Source organism: Cibotium barometz, chromosome 1, assembly GCF_041138505.1.
Source record: "Cibotium barometz isolate CiBa-2024 chromosome 1, ASM4113850v1, whole genome shotgun sequence".
NCBI lineage: Eukaryota > Viridiplantae > Streptophyta > Polypodiopsida > Cyatheales > Cibotiaceae > Cibotium > Cibotium barometz.
This window is the reverse complement of record NC_141046.1, coordinates 18,069,343-18,095,800: the sequence shown is the minus strand read 5'-3', so window position 1 is coordinate 18,095,800 and position 26,458 is coordinate 18,069,343. Positions and strand designations below refer to the sequence as shown.

The following is a 26,458-nucleotide window of genomic DNA, read 5'->3' as shown; positions in this document are numbered from 1 at the left end:
GTTCTTAATGGTCAGCTTGTTCAATCTCTTGTAATCTATACACATTCTCCAGGTGTTGTCCTTCTTTCTCCTAAGCAACACAGGTGTACCCCAAGGTGATTTACTTGGACGGATCTGGCCCATCCTCAAATAATCTTCGAGTTGTTTAGCCAACTCATCTTCCTCAGCTTGGCTCATCCTGTAAGGTGGAATACTGACAGGATGAGCACTAGGGATCAAGTCAATACGATGATCTACTGCCCGTTCAAGTGGTAAACCCGATGGCAGTTCCTTAGGAAATACATCTTGAAACGAATCAAGTATCTTCTGTAATTCTTTGCTTTCAAACACACTTAATTCATTTACATCCATGGAAGGTATGAGAAATGAAGAAAGTGGAATCAAAGCGGTATACAAAGAAGAATCCATTATATTTCCAAAATCAATTGTATTTACAAGAGATCCCTGAGAGGGATGAATACAATCACCTAAAATACTATAGTAGGTGTCCTTGTGCTGAAAAGAAAAAATATGACCACACTAATCTATCTGGACTTCAAGAGTCTTAAACCACTCAATCCCTAATAACAAGTCTACATTTTCTAGATGCATTATATAGCATTCCAGAGTGTCTTTGTAGTCCTGAATCTGGATTGGAAGCATCTCCACCTTTCGATCCCATACTTGCCTTCCCGCAGGTAGGCGTACCTCATAGGTATGATCGCTGGGTGTCGTATCAAGACTCAATTTCTGCACAAGTTTGTAGTTAACAAAATTGTGTGACCTGCCAGGGTCTAGAAGAATGTGAATCTTATAGCCATTCACTTCTCCATAAACTCGGAGAAGATCATGCAAGCCAAATACTTTAGGATTGAATAGACAATCAGAACAAGTACTAGGGAGAGAAAGTACAGTAATTGATGTACCTGTCAAAGACAACTGATTAGCTGCCTTTGGCTTGGGTCCTGCGTTCGTCTTGGTACCCTTTTGCTTTGGGCACTCATTACGCATGTGTCCTTTTTCTTCGCAAATAAAACAATGTCCTTCCTTCTTGAGCTTTACCCTAAGGAGTCGTTTCTTCTTCGCTGGTGTCGAACTTGAATTCTTGGAAGGTTGGTCCGAAGACTTTCCTTCAGTCGTGTTAGCCATAGGTGCGGAGAACTTTCATTTATGCTTGTTCCCCTGCTCGATAACGGGTTTCGACTTGGAAGAGACCATTGTATCATCATAGATACGAGCTGAATGAATGGCCTCGTCCAATGTTTTACATTTGTTATTTTGAACCTGTAATCGGTGTACGAGTCTGGTAAACCAGCTACGAAAAACCCCAACAGAGTAGTAGAATCCATCTTTGTAGCTTTCATCTGCAAGTCCCTAAACTTTTGGAGGTAGACCTCATAAGTAAGGTGCTGCGAGGTCATGGTCAAAGCTGAAAACCGAGCAACAACATCATAATCATCCTCTTTCTTGAGGAATTCCTTCTTGAAGACGTCTTCGAATTGTGCCCAAGTCGTTGGCTTAGGGTTGAGTTCCTTCCACCAAAGCAAAGCTTTGCCGCACAGGAAACCTGCTGCTAACTGTATCTTCTTCCCATCATCATATGGATGAAACTGAAAGTGAACTTGCCACTTATGTAGCCACGTGTCCACGATCTCCTTGGTGCGCTGCTTTTGCTCGCCCCCAAACGGTTCCGGAGAAATATTGGGGCCTAAAGCAAAAGCCAAGGTATCCATACCCGATAGAGTAGAGAGAGTAGTGGTCAATAGAGCGATGGAGTTCTGCAAAGCTTGCATCTGGGCTGCGATTTGTGCCTGACGTTCCGACGAAGAAGCTTCGAGAGCTACTTTGAACTGGAAATCTGATTTTGACACAAAGTCGTCAAAAAGATCGGCATCGGTACCTTTCGTAGCCGGCAAGCCTTCGCGTTCCAATAGGGGCTCCAACTTCGATTCTTGGGTCGACATCGTGAAGAGGGTAAGTAGAGAAAAAATTCGATCTGTGCACAATAAAAGTGCGAGTGAACTTGAGAGCTTGAAAACTTGAAAACTTGAGAGGTGTGTGGCAAGAAGCCCACTTAAGGGGGTTTATAAAGGTTTCCACAAAAACTAAAAGCCCCCAAAAGCTATCTTTGGCTTTTGCTTTTGTGTTTATATATATATATATATATATATATATATATATATATATATTCTATATTCTTTAAAAAAAATAAACACTTCTAAACCTTGGAGGGGGGTTTTTTAACTTTTTAAAAAAAAAACTAAAAAAATATCAAAAGCATCGAATGCTTTTGCGATTTTTTTTTTCCAACCCTCCCGGATTAGCGTCGTCGACAGCCTGGGGTGCTGACGTCCTCACGCGCCGTTGCTAGTGCTTTCGCGTCCGGCTGCGCCTGCACCAGCCTCGCGTGGGCCTGGCCACAAGGCGGCGTAGGCCTAGGCGCCTGCCTCGGTGGGCCTGGGCGCCCGCTTGGCCTGGCCTAGGCGCTGCCTGGGCTGGCTACGCAAGCCTGGCCACCTGTAGCTGCTGGTAGCCCAACGCCTACGCCTACAGCTAGTACATCAGTACTCGGCCAGCACACACAGCGACAACCGGCGTTCTCTCACGCTCTCTCTCTCCCGTTCGCATTCAACCAAAAACAACGAAGATGCTTTTTTCTGTTTTCTCTCTCTACGTTCATGCGACTGCACAAACGAATCATGCCTCTTCATTGCAAAGCAAACGACCCTACTTAGACTACCACCTCCCATCAACATGGGTTTCTTTGATGAAGAAAAACACATACTGAATCTGAAAACAGCAGTATGCACAGAAAAAACAGCAAGCTTTTTTAACACATACCTTTCTTCGACCTCATCTTCTCTACCTACCGACTTGCTCGTTCACGAGGTATGCTCTGATACCACTGTCAAATCCCCACGGATCTCCTCGCGATCGTTCTTGGTACGAGACTCGAATCCTGCAAACAAACGAATAAACAACAAAGGGGGTGCAGGCCTGACTCACCTCTCAACCATGACAGTCGTGGCCAAGCCCACAGTCTTGGCTGTCCCCACCGAGCCACGAGCTGAGCTAACTAGGTTGACGTACCGACCAATCTCCTCCTCGCAACGTCCCATACCGCCACGAAGCTGCCCTCGCGGGCCTCGAGATTGCTGCCGGCCTCGGCTGCGTAAAGCAGGTGCACGTCTGCACTAGATCCAAGCTCCAAGACCATAGAGCTCTCACAAACTCGCGAGACTCTCTATATCCCAATAACTAACCTTGGCCACCCTTTTATAGGCTCTTGGCCGGTCATCGGGCGTCCACACTTGGACGCCCACCCGTCCATACTTGGGTGCCCGCCCGTTAGTATATCCCTAACTCAGCTCGTCAATCAGCCTGCCTAGCTCCAAGCTTCCCCAAGCCTCGAAACTAGTCTTGCGTGCGTGTAGCACACGATAGATACACACTGTGCACATGACAAAGCTGTACGGGACAAAAGTGGGATGCTTTTTTTTTCCAATAGCGTTTTGTTGCTCGCATATGAAACGGTACAGACGTTTCGTGTCGTGCGGTATGAAACATTTCCGAAAAGTCCTTGTGAAAAAAAAAATAGCAGTTTCTGTCCTTTTTTTTTTAATGCCCGTTTTTCTGATCATTTTTCTGGCCGTTTTTTGGCTGTTTTTTCTAGCCGTTTGGGGCATGGGCAGCTAGGCTCTCTCTCACATGCTCTCTCTCAAGGCTCAAGCTCTAGAGACTAGTGTCTACTATCTAGTCTCTCTCAAGCTCTCTGCCCGCCAGTTCGCCATTCCGCCTCTCTGCCCATTTCGCCTTAGGTCTGGCCCGCATTCCATTTTGCCTCTCTGCTCCCCGCATTCCATTTCGCCTCTCTGCCCGCTAGTTCGCCATTCCGCCTCTCTGCCCAGTTCGCCTTAGGTCTGGCCCGCATTCCATTTCGCCTCTCTGCTCCCCGCATTCCATTTCGCCTCTCTGGTTCCATTTCGCCTCTCTGCCCGCCAGTTCGCCATTCCACCTCTCTGCCCAGTTCGCCTTAGGTCTGGCCCGCATTCCATTTCGCCTCTCTGGTTCCATTTCGCCTCTCTGCCCGCCACTTCGCCATTCCGCCTCTCTGCCCAGTTCGCCTTAGGTCTGGCCCGCATTCCATTTCGCCTCTCTGGTTCCATTTCGCCTCTCTGCCCGCCAGTTCGCCATTCCGCTTCTCTGCCCAGTTCGCCTTAGGTCTGGCCCGCATTCCATTTCGCCTCTCTGCTCCCCGCATTCCATTTCGCCTCTCTGCCCGCCAGTTCGCCATTCCGCCTCTCTGCCCAGTTCGCCTTAGGTCTGGCCCGCATTCCATTTCGCCTCTCTGCTCCCCGCATTCCATTTCGCCTCTCTGGTTCCATTCCGCCTCTCTGCCCGCCAGTTCGCCATTCCGCCTCTCTGCCCAGTTCGCCTTGGGTCTGGCCCGCATTCCATTTCGCCTCTCTGCTCCCCGCATTCCATTTCACCTCTCTGCCCGCCAGTTCGCCATTCCGCCTCTCTGCCCAGTTCGCCTTAGGTCTGGCCCGCATTCCATTTCGCCTCTCTGCTCCCCGCATTCCATTTCGCCTCTCTGCCCGCCAGTTCGCCATTCCGCCTCTCTGCCCAGTTCGCCTTAGGTCAGGCCCGCATTCCATTTCGCCTCTCTACCCGCCAGTTCGCCATTCCGCCTCTCTGCCCAGTTCGCCTTAGGTCTGGCCCGCATTCCATTTCGCCTCTCTGCTCCCCGCATTCCATTTCGCCTCTCTGGTTCCATTTCGCCTCTCTGCCCGCCAGTTCGCCATTCCGCCTCTCTGCCCAGTTCGCCTTAGGTCTGGCCCGCATTCCATTTCGCCTCTCTGCTCCCCGCATTCCATTTCGCCTCTCTGCCCGCCAGTTCGCCATTCCGCCTCTCTGCCCAGTTCGTCGCCTTAGGTCTGGCCCGCATTCCATTTCGCCTCTCTGCCCGCCAGTTCGCCATTCCGCCTCTCTGCCCAGTTCGCCTTAGGTCTGGCCCGCATTCCATTTCGCCTCTCTGCCCAGTTCGCCTTAGGTCTGGCCCGCATTCCATTTCGCCTCTCTGCCCGCCAGTTCGCCATTCCGCCTCTCTGCCCAGTTCGCCTTAGGTCTGGCCCGCATTCCATTTCGCCTCTCTGCCCGCCAGTTCTGGTCCTCTGGTCCGCGTTTGCCCACCCACCCTTGCTCAGGCCCCCAAGGCAGCAACATAACTCTCTCTCTCTCTCTCTCCTCCCTGCCTGTGGGAAGGACTGCAGAGTGATTTGGAGGAATGGCCCCGAGTCTCCAAGAGAAACTCGAGGCCCTCGAGATGGCAATGAAGGCACTAATCAAGGAGAACAAGAAGACATCCGATTCCAACCTCAATGAGGTGGAAAACAAACTACACAGGCACATCATAGCTCTCGAAGCATGGGTCACGAACCTCGAACAAGAGAACACGGCACTCAAGGAGGAGGTGAGTGCATTGAAAGTGGAAATGGTAGCCATCAAGAATGCTGAGAAGGAAGAAGGGGAGATCAATGACAACACTCTCACGGCCATCAAAGAAGAGATCTCCAAGGAGATCACAAAGGACATGGAGGGAAAGCTCGAAGCCAAGCAGTCAGGATGGGTCGAGGTGGTGAAGAAGAACATCCGTAAAGAAGTGAGGGAGGAGACTCAAAGGGAAGAAAACCAAATCATTCACACCACCATTGAGGAGGAGAAGATGAGGCATGCTCGCCGCCTCAACATTCGAGTCACAGGTATAGCCGAGACACCCGACTCCACTCCCGAGAAAGATGGACAGCTTCTATGCATGAAGCTCGGCTACAAGGAAGAGCACCCTCTCCCCTTCACCAAAGCATGGAGAGCCGGGAAAGACTCAACACGCAAGCGAGCCCTCATCCTACAGTTTGCAGGAGAGACGGAGAGGGTCACCTTCATGAGGAAGAGGGTCATACTACGGGGTTTAGAGGGAGCTCCCATTTTCTTGGATGATGATCTCACGAGGATGCAGCTTGAGCATAGGAGAACTTGCATGCCACGAGTCTTACACGCGAGGAGAGAAGGCAAGAAGGCCTTCTATCGAGATGGTCGGGTCATCATTGATGGCCGGCCCATGGATTAGCGGTTTGGGGCCTATGGGACACAGACCAGGCCACTGACAGAGATACACATAGCAGTATGGAACTATAATGGTTCACTATGGGTGCAGCTTGGACGACTGGAGCATGTTATGGTGGGGAGAGACATCATACTTCTGACAGAGACACATCAGAGCCCAGAGAGAGGGCTACCTCGAGTAGAGGGATTCCAGCGGGAGTCAGCATACAGGAGGACCACACGCCAGGGTACCTCGAGAGGGTCGGGGGGAGTAGCAGTCCTATTCAGACGAGAGCTACAGGGGAGGCTGAGAGTGGTAGCACAGGATCCAGAGGCCAGATACATGTGGATCAGCTTACAGCTCTCACAGGACAGGGTTATATACATAGCTCTATGTTACTTTTCTCCATCAGGATCATCCTATGTCATTACAGAGGACATGCCACAGGAGGAGGAGACAGGAGCCTCGCCATACACTTGTCTGTCAGAGGAGATTATGCATTATTCTACACTAGGGGAAGTATTTCTTACGGGCGACTTCAATGCCCACACACAGAGCAGACAATGTGAGGTGTATGACTATGATGACATGGAGATCCTCCACCCTGTGGATCCAGAGGAGATAGGGGCTAGTCGGGCATCAGAGGACACTGGACCAGACAGAGGACATTATGGGGACCACTTACTAGAGTTGGGAGCCAGGCATCGTCTCGTTATTTATAACGGGATGCTACAGTGGCCGGGATCAGGAGGGCTGACATGCTTCCCACATGGGGGTCATACACGGACCGGAGGCACCGTGGTAGACTACATTATGGGGTCTTTGGAGGCATCACAGCTTGTCACCTCATTCTCCACTCCACCTCGTCCTATTGGGGCAGATCATACATACTTGGCATTTTCACTAGCCGGATCACCAGTATCACCAACCCCCCACATACCCACGCCACACACTACCATCTACTTCACACATGACATGGCAGACATATACACTGGCAGAGTAGAGGATGGGCTCCTACTCATGGATCCCCTGGCATCTATGGATACCATTACAGCCCAGCTGGCATCACTCCTACACATGGCTGCATTACAGAGCTTCCCACATCGTGTACACTCAGGAGAGCCTGCGAGACCTGGGACTATGCCCCAGAACAGATGGTATGATGACGAGTGCAGAGCCCTATACTCACGGCTCCGCATACAGAGAGCCTTGGGAGCCATCACAGAGCAGGAGTCGAGGAGAGAGATGAGGAGACTTACTCGCCGCAAAAGGCGGGCCTTCGCAGAGACACAGGAGCTAGAGATCTTTCATTTCTTCATGAGTAGAGATAGCCCTATCTCATGGCGGCACTTCAGAGAGCCCCGGACCCCGACACCTATTGCAGACCCACAGACATGGCACACATATGCAGAGGGTCTATACCATGCCCCACAGCAGCCACCTATACCTCAGCCACTGGAGCCTTGACCTACCACAGCTAGCTTCTTTACCCACTCGATGGTACAGGAAGCTATCCGCCGCCTACAGCATGGTGGACGGGCCGCCGACCATATGGGCCTGCAGGGTGAGCATCTCATATATGCAATAGATTCTTTAGCTCCTTTTCTTGCACACCTGTTTAACAGGGCACTAGCAGAGGGTTTGCCTGCGGAGTGGACGATGCACACCATTGTGCCGATTCACAAAACAGGGGATACGCTCGATCCGAGCAACTACAGGACGGTTATGGTTGGCCACGTGCTGGCCAAACTCTATGGTGCAGTGCTGGAGCAAGAGCTTAGCTTATATGCTGAGCGAGCAGGTTTACGCTCATCAGGGCAGGCAGGCTTCAGGAGAGCTTTCTCTACCACTGACCATGTATTCACTTTGAGATGTATGATTGATCAGGCCAGAGTGAGGAAGAGAAAGCTCTATTGCTGCTTTGTGGATTTCCGCAAGGCATTTGACACAGTACCACGAGAGAGGCTCTTTCAGCGCCTGCAGTCTCTTGGCATACCAGCAGATATGACATGGGGGATCTATGCATTATATGAGCAGGTTTTTGGGCGAGTCAGATGTCCAAGAGGTATGTCCGAGACTATTGCTAGCACCATTGGTGTGAAGCAAGGATGCCCACTTTCCCCCACGCTATTTGGGTTATACATTGATGAGGTGGCTGACTTCATTACACGGGGAGGCGGAGATGGAGTTGATTTAGCAGGTACCTCAGTACATATTATGCTCTATGCTGATGATATTGTATTAGTGTCTGAGTCCCCAGGTGGTCTACAGCAGCATCTACATGCACTCGATGATTTCTGCACACAGAGGGGTCTTACTGTGAACCTTGGGAAAACCAAGGTTATGGTCTTTCATACATCGAGACAGGGAAGGAGTCAGCTGACATTCACTCTCGCAGGATGCCAGGTGGAGGTGGTGACATCATACGTGTACCTAGGGGTTACCTTCTCTGCAGCAGCCACACGCTTTACCATGGGTTTAGCAGCCAGAGCTAGATTGACACGGGGATATGCAGCATTGGCTATGCTAGAGAGACAGTGCCACCAGGCGCATTTTCAGGAGCCCCGGACGAAGGGGTGGCTATTTGACACATTAGTCGCACCGGCATTGATGTATGGAGCAGCAGTATGGGCGCCAGGCCTTGCTACCCATTGGTGGACACAGATAGAGAGACCACAGGCCCTCATGATGGCACGCATGATACGCAGCAAACCGTCAGTACCTCATGACATTATCCGAGCAGAGTTTGTCGCGCCTCCTATGATGGTAGAGGCCATATTTCAGGCTATATGCCTGCTAGACAGATTCAGAGAGATGCCACAGGACAGATTATCATACAGAGCTTTTCAGGCATCTAGACAGTTGGCTGAGGCAGGAGACAGAGGATCATGGTATGCACAGGTCACACATTGGTTCTCACATCATGGCCTAGACATGGATCATCTACCACCATTCCAGTATGACAGGGATGCACCACATATCCGTCTCTCTCATAGTGAGAGGAACAGAGTATTGAGACAGGATCTATGGCAGCTCTATACACGAGAGACATGGATATCGCCTACACAGCCTCTTCCACCGAAGATGCTATACTACAGAGATCACTTCATGAGTATCACTGATGATGGATTTATAGAGAGGCCTAGATACATGGAGGGCTCTTTACCACACGGCTCCCGAGTGGCTATTGGTCAGCTCAGAGTTTCATCACACCGATTGGAGATTGAGGCTGGCAGAGCAGCACGGATCCCCCGAGAGGAGAGGGTATGCAGATTGTGCAGAGAGGAGTGGAGAGTGAGGAGCATTATGTATGCAGATGCAGAGCATATACAGCCATCAGAGAGAGATATCCCATTTTATTCAGAGAGCCACATTCCCTACGCCAGATCTTTGAGGCAGCAGACCAGCGCATACTGGGGAGATACATTCTAGACATACAGCGCCACAGAGAGACATTATTACAGGCTCAGACAGCTCCAGAGGGGGGACGACAGACACAGATTACTACATTTTTTCAGAGATCCATACCCCTCCCAGCCCCTACACGGCAGGGAATTACTCTCCAGAGAGCAGAGACACTTATAGCCTGCAGGAGACAGAGGACACCTGGCTTTCGGACACCACGCCTATACCAGAGAGAGATGACAGAGATCAGAGCTCAGTTTCACAGAGAGGGTGCGGAGCGACTGGCCCGCTTCAGAACCCAGGCATGTTCTTCACGGAGCTGTGGACACCCCCTTCACTGATGTATACCATTTTATACCCCCAGTATGGTACAGGATGGAGCTAACTAGGTTGCATATCATGATTGTATACTCCATGCATATAGCTTTGCATTCTCCTAGTAGTAGAGCTCCATCCCCTGCACACCCAGATTCAGCTTTTTTTATTCAGTACTTTTTCATTTTGTTGGGATGACAGAGGATACCCCATACCTGTACTCCGATTTGTCTCATAGGCCGAGTTCGGTCTTTTGGAAGACGTTAATAAAATCTTTCTTTCTTTCTTTCTTTCTCTCTTCACGCCCTACCTCTCTCCCTCTCTCAAGCTCTCAACTTTCAAGCTGTCTCCCTCCTGGGTCCCGCCCTCTAGGGCCTAGGCTCTCTCTCTCTCTCTCTCTCTCTCTCTCTCTCTCTCAGGATGGGTTGAGGTGGTGAAGAAGAACATCCCTAAAGAAGTGAGGGAGGAGACTTAAAGGGAAGAACACCAAATCATTCACACCACCATTGAGGATAGAACATCCATACTTCGTCCATGCGGCTCGAATCGGGTCAAGGGCTCGATCAATTCTCTCCTTCTCTTCATCAATCTTCCTCGTGCGCATAGCCGTGTAAGAGACCCCCGTCCACCCCTCACATGGACCCACATTCGCAATCGCCGTCACCATCTTCTTCCATTGCTCCTTTTGGAGTACATTGAAGGCAAGATTGCATTCAATAATGGTGCGAGCAATCTCTATCTCCGCAAGGCGTTGCCGCTCCTTAAGGAATGCAACCGAACCTCTCACACTACCCGTGACTTGGTGGAGAGAGGGTTGCACCCCTTCACGCTCCACCACCCTTTGCCTTTTGCCCGGTGCGGAGGCGGACCGTGCATCCCTGGAAGTGGCAGTGGAGGATACACCAATGAAAGAGCCAGTGGCCGCTTCATCATGTGCCGATGGTGGCTGGTGGTGGTGCCGGTGCGTGTGTTGATGATGCTCCTCTACTTGAATTTGAGACGCCGCTCATCTTCCACGAAATGTCATCGGCAATGCTTTGCGGAATCTCCTTGCATGGGGCAACTTTTCCCCCAATCTTTGAAAGGTGCTAGAGAAGCCTTGTTGTTCCACTGGTGTATGACTTGCCGCAATATCGGCATGTCCAATGATGGGAGTTGGACTTCTTGGTGTCCTTCTCCACATTGAGGCAATGCAAATCAAAAGCCTCATGCTTCTCCCGAGGCATGATGGATAAGAGAAGGGCTAAAGCGTGGAGTAGAGGAGAGAGCGTAGAGAAGATGAAGTATGGGAAGAGCTTGGAGGAAGAGAACTTGGAGTAGAGGCTCAAGTGGGATGGAAGGAGCTTGGAGGAGGGTGGAGGAGGGTGGAGTAGAGGCTTGGAGTAGATGGAGGGTGGTGGAGGAGAGGCTTGGAGTAGATGGAGGAGAGGCTTCGTCCTTGAGGCTTTTATAGAAGGACTCAGGAGAGATGAAAGGAAAACAACCAAAAAAACGGGCAGAAAACGGCCAGAAAACGGCCAGAAAATGGCTACTTCCAACGGGCAGAAACGGCTACTTCCAACGGGCAGAAACAGGCAAATTCCGTACCTGATCGTACGGATCCGTACGGTACGGTACCGTACAGTACGATTCGTACGCACTGCCAGATCCGTAAGACGTACGGAACTAAGCATGCAGACCACATACGACATCCGATCCTTTGTGGGCATATGCCAAGCATATTCCACCCACATTGACAGATTCTCTACTTACAGATTTACTTAAGGGTATCAAGACCAGAAGGCAACGGATCCGAATAACTCCATGAGTGTTCGAGGCATTCAAGAACCTCAAGGTGGCTTTGTTAGAAGCTCCTTGCATAACGCTTGCCTCGTAGGACGAGCCACTCCAAGTAATCACCGATGTGAGTACATCGCGATTGGAGCTGTTTTACAACAGAATGGCCATCCAGTAGCTTACATGCCCCGTAAGTTACTTCCCGCATAAAAGAATTACTCAGTCTATGATCTGGAAATCCTAGCAGTAATTCAGGCCCTGAAACATTGGAAGCATTTTCTTTATGGCCGCGAATTTGAGGTTTGCACTGACCATCAGGCATTATGCTAGATTCAAACAATGCATAAAGTCTGAACATGTCTAAAGATTTCATTGATAGGTGGTTGCCTAGATTAGTATCCACATTGGGAAGTAAAAGAATACCAAAAGGGACAAATGGAACTAACTTCCGTCCCAATGCAGTGTACATAGCAAACACATCTCAAAGCATACAGTTATATTTGTCGTCGTTTTTAATGGAGTGAACTGGACAGCTTTTGTGTTCTTTGTCATGTACTCATTGATAGACAATTGGAAAAAACCTAAGTGCCCTCCCTACCGTGTTCCTTTTTTTAAGAAGAAAACAAAAACATCAGTATTCTTACCCGTGCCAATGAAATGCCAGCCATGTAAGGCAGCACCAAGAAGAGGATAAATACAATTTGCCCCAGTTCCAATGTCAAATCCCCATGTCACATCACCAACAGTATCATGCCAAGGCGACGGGCAGCTCGTTAGCAAATCTTGAATCCAATGAATGTAGTTTGTTCGGTTAGGAACAGTTGGGCAAAGTTGCCCATCTGGTATCCACCTGCAAGCATCATCCAGATCAATCTATAAGAGGAGTCTATATGACATAGAATTCGGCACTTACAATGAATAAGTAAGCTTCACAAAATTGCCCCCTGCAATAATAAGTTCCCTTCATATCTTGCAACCATCAGAAAGGGATCAGAGTTAACCTTACAGCACACTGTGCATGCCCCATAAAAGAAGGCTTGTGCCATATACAAAAGAATGGTTGTCTCACACCTTTTTCAAAGAAAACTCAGACTTGATTGCTATTGCTAATGCACATTGCCGAAAATGTTATTATTTCATGCAGAAATCTGGCAAGCATTCCTGCTTACATATATTAAAAAAATTGTGCTTTTACACAAGTACATCTACTCCTAAACTGGGGCTGTTGGAGGAAGGCAAGTCAAAAACAGCTCAGACAATTAAAGTGGTACTGCATCAGCATAGGGTACTATCCACAGGCTACAACACTCCTTGCTGTAAGTGGATTAAGTCAGATTATCGGTAACAGTTCCAAAAACAAAGACCCACCAAAAGGCAAGTTAGCTAGCTACCACTTGACTAGCACTGGATTCACCTTTCATGAAGTACAAAATTAAATCTTCAAACAATCCAAGGGCTTCACTTAAAGAATCCGACTGCAATGCCATGTCACCAACTTGACCCCTTGCTTGGAAAACTATTTGGTACAAGCTTTGAAAGATGGAAGATCTTCCTGTGGTGTTAACGCACGGCTCAACTGCAGCCAGCAAGATAGCGTTTTGCAGGTCTTGCAAATGCAGCCAAAGGGCAGCTCCCGTGCAAGGCAAATGCACCATACAGGGCGGCCAGCAGCAGGTCAGCAGGGCGGCTGTACGGACAACAAACACACCTCTACAGGGTGGCCCAAACAGTCCCAAATCAGGTCCATATCAGTCCATACAGGTGGACAGCAAGTAAGTTGTGTTGTACATTCATTTTCTTGCAATATAATCAAGCCAATACGCAAAGAACACCGGATCGGATCCCAATCCACCCTTCCAGCTATTCAGTTTTCAGCAGTTTGATTGCAACGTTAATCATATTTTTGCAACGCTTGCCCATAAGGTGCATGTTACATTGGTATCCGAGCTTCAGGCTTCGATAAGAGAAGGTGCTGAATTTTTTTTCTCACCCATTCAAAGAAGGCTTTAGTACGTTTTGGGTATTGTGGGTTCCCCTGCCCAGCCTGCTCTTGTTCATCGCGAAGGGATGAAACCCTCGCCATTGCCTTGACCAAGAGGTGTTGAAAGAAGTTGTTCACTCAAAAGGGTTATTTGTGTGGTTGTGTTATATAGGCTCTAGGACACACCTCTCGAGTACCGGAGTGGCTCCCATCTGTCGAAGGGTGGTTGGTTTACTAGCCTTCTGGGAAGCCCCAAAAAGAGCCTCCCACACGTCTAGTGGATATTGGATGGTCTTATTTTGTTTAGGCACGAAAACGAATGCTCCCACTATGAGTAACCAAGAAGAACAATATGAGGTAGAGAGGGAGCAGCTAGAGTCTTCCATCTCTCTACGACAAACCTCTACTCCAAGTGTTTCCCCTTCCGTGGATCGTTAGGCACGTGAGTCTTCATACTCTGCAAAGTTATACATCTTCTTTGCAAGTTTCTTCTTCTTCCTGTGTGACATTGGCCTCTTCTTTCCTTGTGAAAGCAATTCTTCTCATTGTGGTTATTTTTTCCACAATGTTTGCAAGGCTTCTTTGAATAGCAGTCCTTCTCTGCGTGATTGTTTCTACCACAAAGGGAACACTTTATACCTTTAAAGTTCTTCTTTGTGAAAAAGGAGCTATCCCCCTCTACTGCTTTGTTCTTAATCTTCCTTTCTTCTTCCTTGAAGGAGGTTATGATCCCTTCCAAAGTAAGATTCGGTGGGTTCTTCAATGTGGTGATGAGGTTTGTTACGGCCCTGTGTTTTTCTCTTGACATTATGCAAGTGTGCACGGAAACATGGTGAACAGTGTGGATGGCATCAGTTTGGAGCAATAGCTTCATGAACAGATTGGTATAGCTATTGGGACAGCTTGGTAGTAGCTTTTTGGACATCAGTTCTAACACTATTTTGGGCAACGTGCTAGGGTTTAGCAATGTTCCGGACAACTCGTCAGTGGCTAGATGGTTGCGCGCGATGGACACGCTTGGGGATCCGCTTTTTGCACGTGGGGCTTCCCCCTTGTTGGGCGCATGCAGCTTTTTGAGTTTTAAAAGCGAAAAATCTTTTATTTTTGAATAAAAAGCTAAGTGAGGTATTTTTAGCTTTTGGCCTCACTAAAGGCACACAAAAAAAAGATTATTTTTGGGGATGCCTGGTGGCATGGAGGAGTAGGGAGGAACGTGCGGCCATCCTTGGGCATTGGCTTTTTGAAAGTCATTAGCTCGACCGAAAGAGGCCAAATTTCGAGAATTAATGTCTGCAACATCGACAAGGTTATATTTCTGGACATCGACACGCAGTGTGGGGTTAAGCCCTTCAACGAAGGCATGAAGTTCGTCCACTGGGGACAAAGAATCAATCTCCAGTATCAAGTTGGTGAACTGGGAGATATAAGAGGCCAAGGAACCAGTTTGGTCCAAATGGCGTAAGCGAGTACGAGCTTGGAAATCCGCATTGGCAAGAATGAACTGCTTACGGAGGACCCGCTCGAATTTTTCCCACGTTATAACCGTTTTTCCAGCGTGCTGTCATCGCCATAATAAAGCAGTGTCTTTGAGGAGGGATACCGCAAAAATCACCTTTTTGGAGTCAGAAAGGATCATGGTTTCAAAGTATAACTGCAGTTTGTAGAGCCATTGGTCTAAGATGCCGCTTATTGCGCTGACCACCATAGGAGTCAGGGGGTTTAATTTCCAATTTCTTTGTTTTACTGGCTTGTAAAAGACAATAAAGAGTTTTAAGGTCGTCGCCTTCTACCTCGAAAGGAATGACGTCTTCGTCTGCTCGTACTGTTGCTGAAACATCTGCTCTACTAGTACAGAACTTGTATAGGAGTGGCGATCTGTGTGGAGCTGCTGGATCTGAGAGGCCAAGGATGCCATAGACTCCTGAAGTTGCTGTTGGAACTGCTGTTGAAGTTGCTGCAAAGCTGCCTGCCATTGTGGAGGGGCTGGTATGTCAACAGATTCTGCCATGAGAGGAGATGTTGATGTAGAGGCTTCAGGGTGATGAGGCTCTGGGGGTTTTTGCTGCTGATGACGCCGCTGGGCTCAAGTAAGAACCATCGGCTGGAGGGTGCGGCATCTGTAAATCCCGAGAGGAGAGGCTATGTACTGGTGAAGCGGCTATAGACCATCCAGTATAGTAAGGACGATCCCCTGGGACTGGGCTCGCACAAGAGTTTGCTACTGGAGAAGAAGGTACAGGAGTAGGGGCAGCTACTGGTGTCAAGGGTGTATACTCCGGTGTAGAGGGGCGCACCGTGAATGAAGATGGATGAATGTCCTCAAAATAAGTGCAATATTCATGAAAGATGATGCTACACTCGGGGAGGATAGCACCCAGATAAGGATGACGCCTGAGCATAAAACAATAATGATCCAGATCCTGTGCAGAAGTACGAACACGGATCACCCACACGTCGAATTCTCGGAGGTGAGAAGTCGGTGTGGCTATCTGAATGCGGTAATGAGTGGGCTGGAAAAAGGGGGGCACACTCACTAGAACAGGGGCTGGGACTGGTGGAGAAACACGGGTAGGAGAGGGCACTACGGACTGAGAGGGTGTATCCTGTAAATAACTGAAGTTATAGGTTTCCTCTGCCATAAGCCGTCGGAGAAGAGGGTAGTGTATGTCCACGTGATCCCGTAAAAAGGGGTATTGGCCCCGGAAGAGTGGAAAGCCCGCAAAGGAATGAAATGACGGGTTGCTGATATGTTAATACTCCACTTTATGTGAAATGTGTATACCCAAGAAAATGGAAAAATCACACCTGAAGGAGGTTGCCATAATAAATAGTATTGCTGGAGAAGAAGCACCAAGGTCGTAGCCGTCAAGCCACGGAGAACAACAACATAGACCGCAGGAGCCTAGCAATGAAGAAGGCTGCTTTTTGAGGAAGGGAGGTGACAAGAAGTTGGCGCGCAGAAGACCAAGGCAGGCGCCATTTCGTAGGAACCCGTAAGGTAAGTGTATGGGTTTTTTTTTTTTTTTGAAAAGCCGCTGGCCGGCTGGCCGTTGTGTTCTCTTCCTTTTTTTTAAAAAAAAATGTGCTGGAGGCCGTTGGGTTCTCTTTTTCTTTTTTTTTTAATGCACTGGTCGGCGGCTGGCCGTCGGGTTCTCCTTCCTTTTTTTTTTTGTGCGCTGGTTACTGGCGGGTTTCCTTGCGCTAGCGGGTGGCCGTTCGGTGCTGGCTGCCGTTGCTTCACGTGGCTAGTGGAAGCCACGTGTATAATAAGGCTTAAGTATAAGCCTTAAATCATAAGGCTTGTTTTTTTTTTTTTGTGAAACGTCACGTTTTAAAAAAAAACTTGAAGAGTCATGGCTGTAGAAAACGAAGGGTGGCGCCCCTTGCTTGGAGAGGTATTCAGCCCGAACGGAGTGCGATCAAGACCTCCAGTAGACTACAGGCAACCTACAAGCACTTAGATAGAACCCTGATGTGAGTCTCTGCTTCCCATCGTTTTTTTTTTTTAAAAAGAAAATTGGAAAAAAATGCTTAATCAAGCAAAATTGGCAAAATCGGGTAAAAGTAAATGGGGCATTCTCTCCTGCTCTTCCATTCAAACTTGCTACACCCAATTTTAGGGTTTGGGCAGGCTGATTTTAGGGTTAGCGTTTGGACTGATTTTAGGGTTAGGGTTAGGGTTTGGGCATCTCACATGGCGGAAAAAGTTTGCTCTGATACCACTATAAAGCTTTTATAGCTTTATTAACATGATTAAGACTTAATTAATAAACATAAGACAAATGCTAATAGAAAGATTGAGATGTTTGCACTGAGACAGGGGCCTTTCTTAAATAGAGGCCGAAAGGGTACAAGTGAAGAGACACATCCCTGGGAAGGGGTGTGGCTCTTGAGTCAACGGTTATGTCCTTTGGACATAGGGGTGTGCCTTTTAATGAATAGACATGTCCTTTGATAGTGACCCATGTGTAAGGGTGTGACCCTTCACAGGTGTCCTTTCAGTTAATAAGGGATTAAGGAGTAATTAAGGAGAGTTTAAGAGAGAGTTAGTCACAATCGTGACAGAATCTGAAAAGAAAATACAAAAAACCTTGACCTTTATTGGCTGGGAATTCCCTGCCCTTGACCTGCAGTCCTTCACCCCTTTGCTTAGGACCTTCTTGGCTTGTCTAGCCCCTTTATGCTTGAGCTCTTGGTGAGAAATGAGATGAACAAATGGGATTATGGACTCTCCTATTTATACTACTCCATCTAGAGTAGTCGGCCAGTTCTAAACCTAGCGGCCAACATAAAATGTCCCACGACTGAGTTTTTCAGCATTTGATGCTGAAAAAAAATCACATAAAATGCTGCGTTTTCCTGATTCTGGATGGCTGGACAATGCTTTTGCAAACATCTTGAGGGCTGGGCAGCCTGTATGGGCTGCCCCATACCTGCCCTACAGCCATACAAAGGCTGCATCTCCTAAATGTCTGCCTTTAGCCTGCCCCTAGGGCTGTCCTACAGCCCCTCCATGGCTGGTGGGTTCAGCCAGGGCCTTCCTGGCCCTCATGGGGGTGGTTCCACACTATCCCCATGCCCACACAAAGACCCGGGGTAGCCCTATGGGCTGGCCCCTTGTTCTAAACGCAAACCCTAACTAACTACTCAATGATCTGGCATCCGGTACCATACCAGATACACAGAATCACTGACATCATTCCAGAGGGAGACTTACAACGCAGACTGGCACTGTTTCATGTGTAGGACAGTGCACACCTGACCTTGGACTCATGTGCAGGACAATGCACACCTGACCTCGGACAACTGAGATGGATCCCTGGCTGACTCGTCCCGGACTGGGCTCACATGGGACCAGTTCACCATCCCAAGTCCTGCACCTTTTGTACAGATATGTCTACGTGGCATCCAAGTGCGGGATGCACGTGACATCCCCTTCTGCTTAACTTGACGGAAGCTGCATAGCCTCTAAATAATCCGTCAATAACGCCGGATAGTCTTCAAAAAACTCTGTGTCAAGCCATACCGCTTCATGGGTCCCTCGTGAGGAACTGTCTTAGTCTTCGGCCTGAGCCATGCTTGAAACGGTGCAGAAGGATCTGTTCTTGAACCATAACTTCAGCTTCATCAACAATATCTGGTTCCGCTTCGTCTTTGACTTCTGAAGGGATAGGACCTGCGTATGGCTTTAACCAACTGACGTGAAACACATCATGCATAGTCCAACTCGGAGGTAGCTTTAACTGCATAGACACCTCATTAATCTTTTTCCTGATGGGAAAAGGCACTTACCTTGCTGATCGTGGACATATCACTTCAGCACATCAAAGGCCAATTGGTTGTATATCTTTGTCTGGCCGTCCGTCTGTGGGTGGAATGCACTGGAAAAATTCAATTTAGTACCAAAGTTATCAAACAATGCCCTCCAAAAATGACTGGTAAACTTGGCATCTCGGTTTGACACTATGGTCCTAGGAATCCCGCCAATCGGGTACCAATGTCGAATGAACAACTGGGCAACATCCTCAGCGGTCACATTGGCCCAGCAAGGAATAAGCATAACAAATTTGCTAAATCTATCAACAATAGTTAAGCACTGCGTATTACGCTTACTCGGACTGGGAGGCAGATTTGTGACAAAGTCCATCAAAATAAAATGGAAAGGACCCTCAAGAATTGGCAAGGGCTGTAACAACCCTATCTTCTTTTCATGAGGAGCTTTCACCTTTTGACAAATATCACAGCGTTGTACATATGTAAACACATCTCGCCTCATCTTTGGCCAATAATATTGACGTTCCAATTTCTCCAGAGTCGAATTCATGCCCCTATGACCACCTGTAATGGCGTCATGGGCATTATAGAGAAGAGCTGCCCTGAACAACTTCATGACACACAGTCGGCCTTTGTAGAAAAGCCAACCATCGCGTATCAGAAAGTGGCATGGTCCTGTGGCATCCAATGCCTGTTCCCATCGTGTACCGAATTCCTCGGAATCCGCGTACATGTGCTTCATGTCATCTAGTCCTATACCAACAAGATCGAGTCTAGTGATTTGAATCATAGTCACTTGTCCCTTCCTGCTCAACGCATCGGCCACTCAAAGGTACTCAATCATACCACCGAATTGCTGGAATATTTGACTCCAGCGGTGTTGTCGATCACTCCACTGTGCACTTGGCATTGTCTAAATCCAACGTAATGCCTGATGGTCAGTGCGAACCTCAAAGTCACAGCCATACAGAAAATGTTTCCAATGTTTCAAGGCCTGTATAACTGCTAGGAGTTCACGATCATAGACTGAGTAGTTTTTCTCAGCGGGTAGTAACTTACGAGACATGTAAGCTACTGGATGATCATTCTATTGCAATACACCGCCAATTGCGATGTTACTCGCATCGATGATCACCTAAAATGGTTCGTCCCACGAGGCAAGTGCTAAACAAGGCGCTTCTGATAAGCCTAATTGCAGACATAAAGTCGAAATTCTATTGGCAAACTGAAGGACTGGTTGCGCGTTCTGACGCGCTCCCCTGAACTCGTCTTCGAGTCGCTCAAGGTAGTGGGGCGGTAGAAACCGCTGCTTAAGGTCGCGGATAAACTCGTCCCACACATAAGCTGCCATACCTAATCCGGTGTGGGCATGAGCCCACTAAGTCCACCAAGGAATGGCCTCACCTTCCAAGTACCAACTGGCTAAGATCACTCTCAGTATCTGTTTTTCTAACTGCGGCAAAGTAAGCTTCAAATTGATGCAACCATGAATAAAGAGTTGTGGGGTCGAGTTTACCATTATACTTACTGAAGTTCATTTTCTCGGGAAAATGATTCGAGGACGCCACCGATGTCAATCTGGCGTCCAAAGCTTTGAGGTAATGCTCGTGTTCCACGCGTCGCATGGCTTCGTCTTCTCGTTGTCGGATCTCCAATGCACGCATCTGCAACTCAAGCAAAGAGCTCGGCTATGGCTATGACCCCGCGAGAGGGTCTCTGTGTCGAGGATCTGGAATCTGGGATACGGAAGGAGAGGGAGGAGGAGATGGAAAACGCGACGATGGAGAACGGATACGCTCTTCCAGAGCCAAGATATGCGCCTTCTGCTCATCCAACTTGGTTGTCTGTTCTGCGATTGCTCGCATCATCTGCAGGAACATGTCTGTAACACTCAAGCCTAGTGCCCTAGCTGGGCTGCCTGGTGCACTCTGGTCCTATGGTTCTTGGTCTCTCTCGTCGTCGAAGCTCGCCATAGCAGAAAAATGCACTTCCTTTCCGGAACGCAATCTGACCATCCACTATCTGTGTGGGAGACGTCCTGAGGCTTCCGGAGGCTGAAAACCAACCGTCCTTCGAGGGACAGGAGTCACTCCGAAAGGGGTAGTCCACCGGCATCTAAAAACCAACCACACGAGCGAGAAAAAATTCTGGTTTCTTTGCTGAATCTTTGCACTTGAAGTAGGCTCTGATACCACTGTAACATGCAGAAGCTTCGGAGAAGCTCGGTAACTTCAATGCTCAGAAATCAGCACTCTTTTCGCGACGGAATTAACGCACAAATTGAATGAATATGTGCAAAAAATAGAGAGAGAGAGAGGGAGAGAGATGGACACATTATTGGGTCCCAAATACCCTTTGTAGGGCCCCCACCACGGATGGTGTATTTGCTTTATTAGAATGATGTGAATCTGAAAAGAAAATACAGAAAACCTTGACCTTTCTTGGCTGGGGATTCCCTGCCCTTGACCTGCAGTCCTTCACCCCTTTGCTTAGCACCTTCTTGGCTTGTCTAGCCCCTTTATGCTTGAGCTCTTGGTGAGAAATGAGATGAACAAATGGGATTATGGACTCTCCTATTTATACTACTCCATCTAGAGCAGTCGGCCAGTTCTAAACCAGGCGGCCAGTTCTAAACCAGGCGGCCAGCATAAAATGTCCCACCACTGAGTTTTTCAGCATTTGATGCTGAAAAAAAAATCACATAAAATGCTGCGTTTTTTTCCCTAATTGGCTGGGCATCAAGCGCCTGATTCTGGATGGCTGGACAATGCTTTTGCAAACATCTTGAGGGCTGGGCAGCCTGTATGGGCTGCCCCATACCTGCCCTACAGCCATACAAAGGCTGCATCTCCTAAATGTCTGCCTTTAGCCTGCCCCTAGGGCTGTCCTACAACCCCTCCATGGCTAGTGGGTTCAGCCAGGGCCTTCCTGGCCCTCATGGGGGTGGTTCCACACTATCCTCATGCCCACACAAAGACCCAGGGTAGCCCTATGGGCTGGCCCCTTGTTCTAAACGCAAACCCTAACTAACTACTCAGTGATCTGGCATCCGATACCATACCAGATACACAGAATCACTGACATCATTCCAGAGGGAGACTTACAAAGCGGACTGATACTGTTTCATGTGCAGGACAGTGCACACCTGACCTTGGACTCATGTGCAGGACAATGCACACCTAACCTCGGACAACTGAGATGGATCCCTGGCTAACTCGTCCCGGACTAGGCTCACATGGGACCATTTCACCATCCCAGGTCCTGCGCCTTTTGTACAGATATGTCTACGTGGCATCCAAGTGCGGGATGCACGTGACAATCTTATTCTCATTGGCAGTCATGCGGAGCACATAGCTGTGATGAAGGCTGCCTTGTCAGAGGAGTTTGAGATGACGGATTTAGGCTTACTCCATTTCTTTTTGGGATTGGAGACTTGGCAGACCCAGAGGGGGTTCTTTGTTTCTAAGAAGCGGTATGTTCATGAGTTGCTAGAGGCCTTTGGGATGGAGAACTGCAAGCCTATTTCATCTCCAATGAACCCGAATACCAAACTTACTATACATGATCCTTGTGAGCAGGATGCCTCCTTGTATCGGAAGCTTGTCGGTTCATTGATTTGGTTGCTAAACACCAAATTGGACTTGAGTTTTCCGATGGGGTTCATTTATGCAGACACCTTTGAAGACTCATTGGGACGCAAGATTGCGGATCTTGCGGTATCGGCAAGCTACGAAGGATCTTGGACTCTTTTATAACACTGGAGGGGGAACGAAGGACCAAGTCAGTCTTCGAGGTTGGAGTGACTCTGATTGGAGAGGAGATCCAGACACGAGGAGATCTACTTCAGGATACGGCTTTACCCTTGGCTCAAGAGCGATTTCTTGGAGTAGCAAGAGGCAGCCAACTATTGCCTTGTCTTCTACTGAGGCACAAAATTGGGCTGCTTGTGGTGCTGCTTGCGAGTTGGTGTGGCTGCAGAGGTTACTTGGCGAGATTGGGTTTCCACATAAGGACCCCACAGTCATCCAGTGCGACAACCAAAGCTGTATAGCTATTGCTCGGAACCCGGTCTTACATGCCCGGACCAAGCACATAGAGATACAATATCACTTTGTTCGTGAGAAGATTTTGGCTCGTGACATCTTTCCACCTGCAATAAACCCGCATGACGCTATAATTAAAGTCCCAAACATGTTCTCTGCCCAACCAGTCCACACACAGCATGACCCGTCTTTTCAAGGCAGCACGCCCAACAGGGGCTACCTGCTAGCCTGAGCTTAGCTAGCCTGCAGGTACATCACAAGCAGACTCTTGTTGGTATTGTACTCAAAGCTCTGAGGAAAGCAATTGAAGCCTAGTGATTGAGCAGTTTCTTCTCGCAGTGGTGGGAACAGCTTCATTTCGCTCTTGAAGCAAGATATTTGTTTGTTCACTCTACGTCCAGCTCTGACCCTCATGACACCTTTTTGGAGTTCTTGACCGCAACTAGGAACACACCATGTGCATTGCCCCTTGTAAATATAATTTTCATTGTGGACATCTCCATTTCACCAATTGTGAGCAGCCAACTTTCTAGTTGGCTTTACATTTGTGAAGTGGCAAGCTATGGAAACTGTGATGATACCAATAACTAGAAGAGACCCCGAGATTTCTTGCGGATTAGAGGCAGCACAATATGTGAAGAAAGATAAAAAGACTCATTTGCAGTGGAGACAGGTTTTAAGCTTCAATGAAGACGGGTCACGATTCACTATGAGGATGATGAAGAGCATTTAAGCTTAGCATAGAGACAGCTAGGGCAGAGACAGGTTTTAAGCTTCAATGAAGACGGGTTATGATTCACTATGAGGATGATGAAGACCATTTGCACTAAGCATAGAGACAACTACTGGCGGAGTCATAAATACTTTCATGTGAGCCTGTACACATGATATTCTGAAAATGCATGCATGTGTAGCAGGCATCATAGAGACATAATTTCATTTGAGCATCCACATGATATTCTAGAGATAAATGCATGTGTGGCACGTATGCATGTACGAATACAAATGTGATGAAATGCTAATGCATGTACGTACAGCCTCACGGTCAATTGAAAAAAAAGGACCAAATTCAAACATGATATAGACGTAAATTTTTATACAGACCTAGGGTTTGTGGGAAGTAAACATTGTTACCATTGGATGCCAAAGTCGTGCATCAGCAGGACGCGAGTGAGTTCTCTGGTGGCATTGAAGTCGGTCCAGTCGATCCTGGCTTTCCCATTTGGTGTGAAGGAGACGTAGTGGTTAAAGGTAGGGTACTTGGACGCAAGAAAGGTGAAATCTGGGGGGTTTTCTGCGTACTTGTTCCGAGGGTGCATGGTGGCCTTTTCCCTCTTCCTCTTTCTCGAGCTCGTCTGCTGACTACTGGCGCTCGCCATGGATTCTCTGTCCAAGAACTCTGTCTCTCTCTGTGCACCGTAAATATGCCTTGCTCACAACTTATTTTTGAATGTTTTTTAACGGTTTTTTAATACTATAATATCTTTTTCAATCTCTCATTTTTGGAAGCTTCATGCTTGGCACTCTCCGTGGAGAAGCATGGAGAGCATTGGTCACGATTTCAATGGCAAGGCGATCTCTCTCTCTCTCTCTCTCTCAAAAAAAGAAGAACTTTACATTACATCCTTCCAACCCCACCGTCTGCACACAAAACATGGATTAATTTACTAATCAGTGATTAATCAGTGCTAATCACTATATTTTGATGCAATTGAGGGTTCAAATTAACCATTAGGTATCTGATACAGATCCCTATAACTTCAGATTGCAATTCGGAGTTGGTTTGATACTCCAACCATTTCGTACAAATTGGTTACCCTTGATTTAATGTAATTTCTGGTAAAATTGTGCTGATAAATTTGTGATAATCATCATTTTGCATTTAACCCTCGGTTAATGCCTGTAAATCTCACTCAAATTCAAGACTATTCACAGCCAGAGTTGCATTTGGGAATGTGCATAAGAATGAATGCTATACGCATTATGTATTGGGCACATTGCATCTGTGTAAAAATAGGATCAGACACTGCCCTTATCCAGAATAAGGCAAGAGGTAAGACCTCCCACATAAATTTGGGTTTGCATTGCATAATAATATAAGATAAACATCATAAGCCCAAAAGCAGTGTTAGCAAAATGGTTAAACATGTTGCTCACATGGAGCAAGAAGACCTGAGTGACGGACAAGCTCATGGCCCCAGCCATGAAAGAAGAAGAACATCTCCTTCCAAGAAGAAGATCCACACCAAGAAAATCTAAAGGAAGCATTGAAGGAAGACATGGACACGAGAAGAGAAGCTGCCCCAAGAAGACAGAAAGAAGAGACAGACGAGTGAAGAGAAGCTGCCACGAGAAGAAGACTGAAGACAAGAGAAGATATGAGGCTCCAAAGAGTGAGGAGCCATGTGAAAATCTTTTCTGAGAGAGAGAGAGAGAGACCCCACAACCCAATGTAACTAGCCCCAACAAAGTAAAACCACCTCTGAGCCACCGATGATGTAGGCCACGTGGTAGATAGATGTATGTGTGAGCACTTTAGTCAAGGTCGCGGGCAACTATAGTAAGCCTTGGACACATAGAGAGAGAGAGAGAGTGTGTGTGTGTGTGTGTGTCAAGGACTATGAGTTTAGGGACTTGACGCACTGGTCGCGGACTATCAAGTAAGAGAGAAACTTGGTACAGGGTCTAGGTGTGCTAAGTTGACTTGAGGGGAGGTGTGCTAGACACTGGTCGTGGGCTATCAAGTAAGAAAGAAACTTGGTATAGGGTCCAGGTGTGCTAGAGAGTATTCACTTGAGGGGAGGTGTTGAAATATACAAGTGAATAGGGTGTATGCGGGAACAAGCCCTTGGTTAGAGGCTGTAAAAGAGGATGTGTAAATGTGAAAGAACCTGTGAAAAGGTGAGAAGAATCTACTGGGAGAGAATAAAGGGTAGCATGAGAAGATTTAGGAAGTGTGGAGATATTCTGGGAGAGGTGGAGTGAATCAAGGAGAAATTAGTGGGATTAGATGCTTGGATGTAAACTCTATAAATTGAGGCATTGGCCTAATGAGAATTTGCTGGTTTTTGATTATCCATGCCTACATTAAGCTATTTGCTAATTAATCACTAATTACATCTTAATTATTTATTAATTACTCACTAATTATATCTTAATTATTTACTAATTACTCACTAATTAATCATTAATTACATCTTAATTATTTGCTAATTACTCACTAATTACATCTTAAATATTTGCTTATTACTCACTAATTACATCTTAATTATTTGCTAATTATGCACTAATTATATCTTAATTATTTGCTAATTATATAATAATTATATCTTAATTATTTACTAATCACACACTAATTATATCTTAATTATTTGCTAATCATACACTAATTACATCTTAATTATTTACTAATCATGCATTAATTACATCTTAATTATTTACTAATCAGACACTAATTACATCTTAATTATTTGCTAATCACGTACTAATTACATCTTAATTATTTACTAATCACGCACTAATTACACCTTAATTATTTGCTAATCACTTTGTTAATGATGTTGATTCTGGTATTTGATCCAC

At 47.4% G+C, this 26,458-nt stretch overlaps 1 protein-coding gene across 11 annotated transcripts in view; it reads right to left on the bottom strand.

Annotated features, from left to right (window-relative positions):
• Window positions 1-24,445, bottom strand: part of LOC147641677 (uncharacterized) — a 40,911-nt gene extending 16,466 nt beyond the window's left edge. For 9 of the 11 annotated variants that reach the window (XR_015265830.1, XR_015265836.1, XR_015265831.1 and 6 more), the window contains exons 1-2: window positions 24,011-24,444; window positions 12,223-12,428 (exon numbers count right to left, since the gene is read on the bottom strand). Coding sequence is in view for 7 of the 11 variants with exons in the window: in XM_086798186.1 (XP_086654312.1) it covers window positions 12,223-12,428; window positions 24,011-24,255 (451 nt within the window). In the remaining 4 variants the exon portion in view is untranslated. Of the gene's footprint in view, window positions 1-12,222; window positions 12,429-24,010 lie in introns of all 11 variants that reach the window. The other 2 variants (XM_086798168.1, XM_086798146.1) reach the window with 2 other exon arrangements.
• Window positions 24,446-26,458: the final 2,013 nt, after the last annotated feature.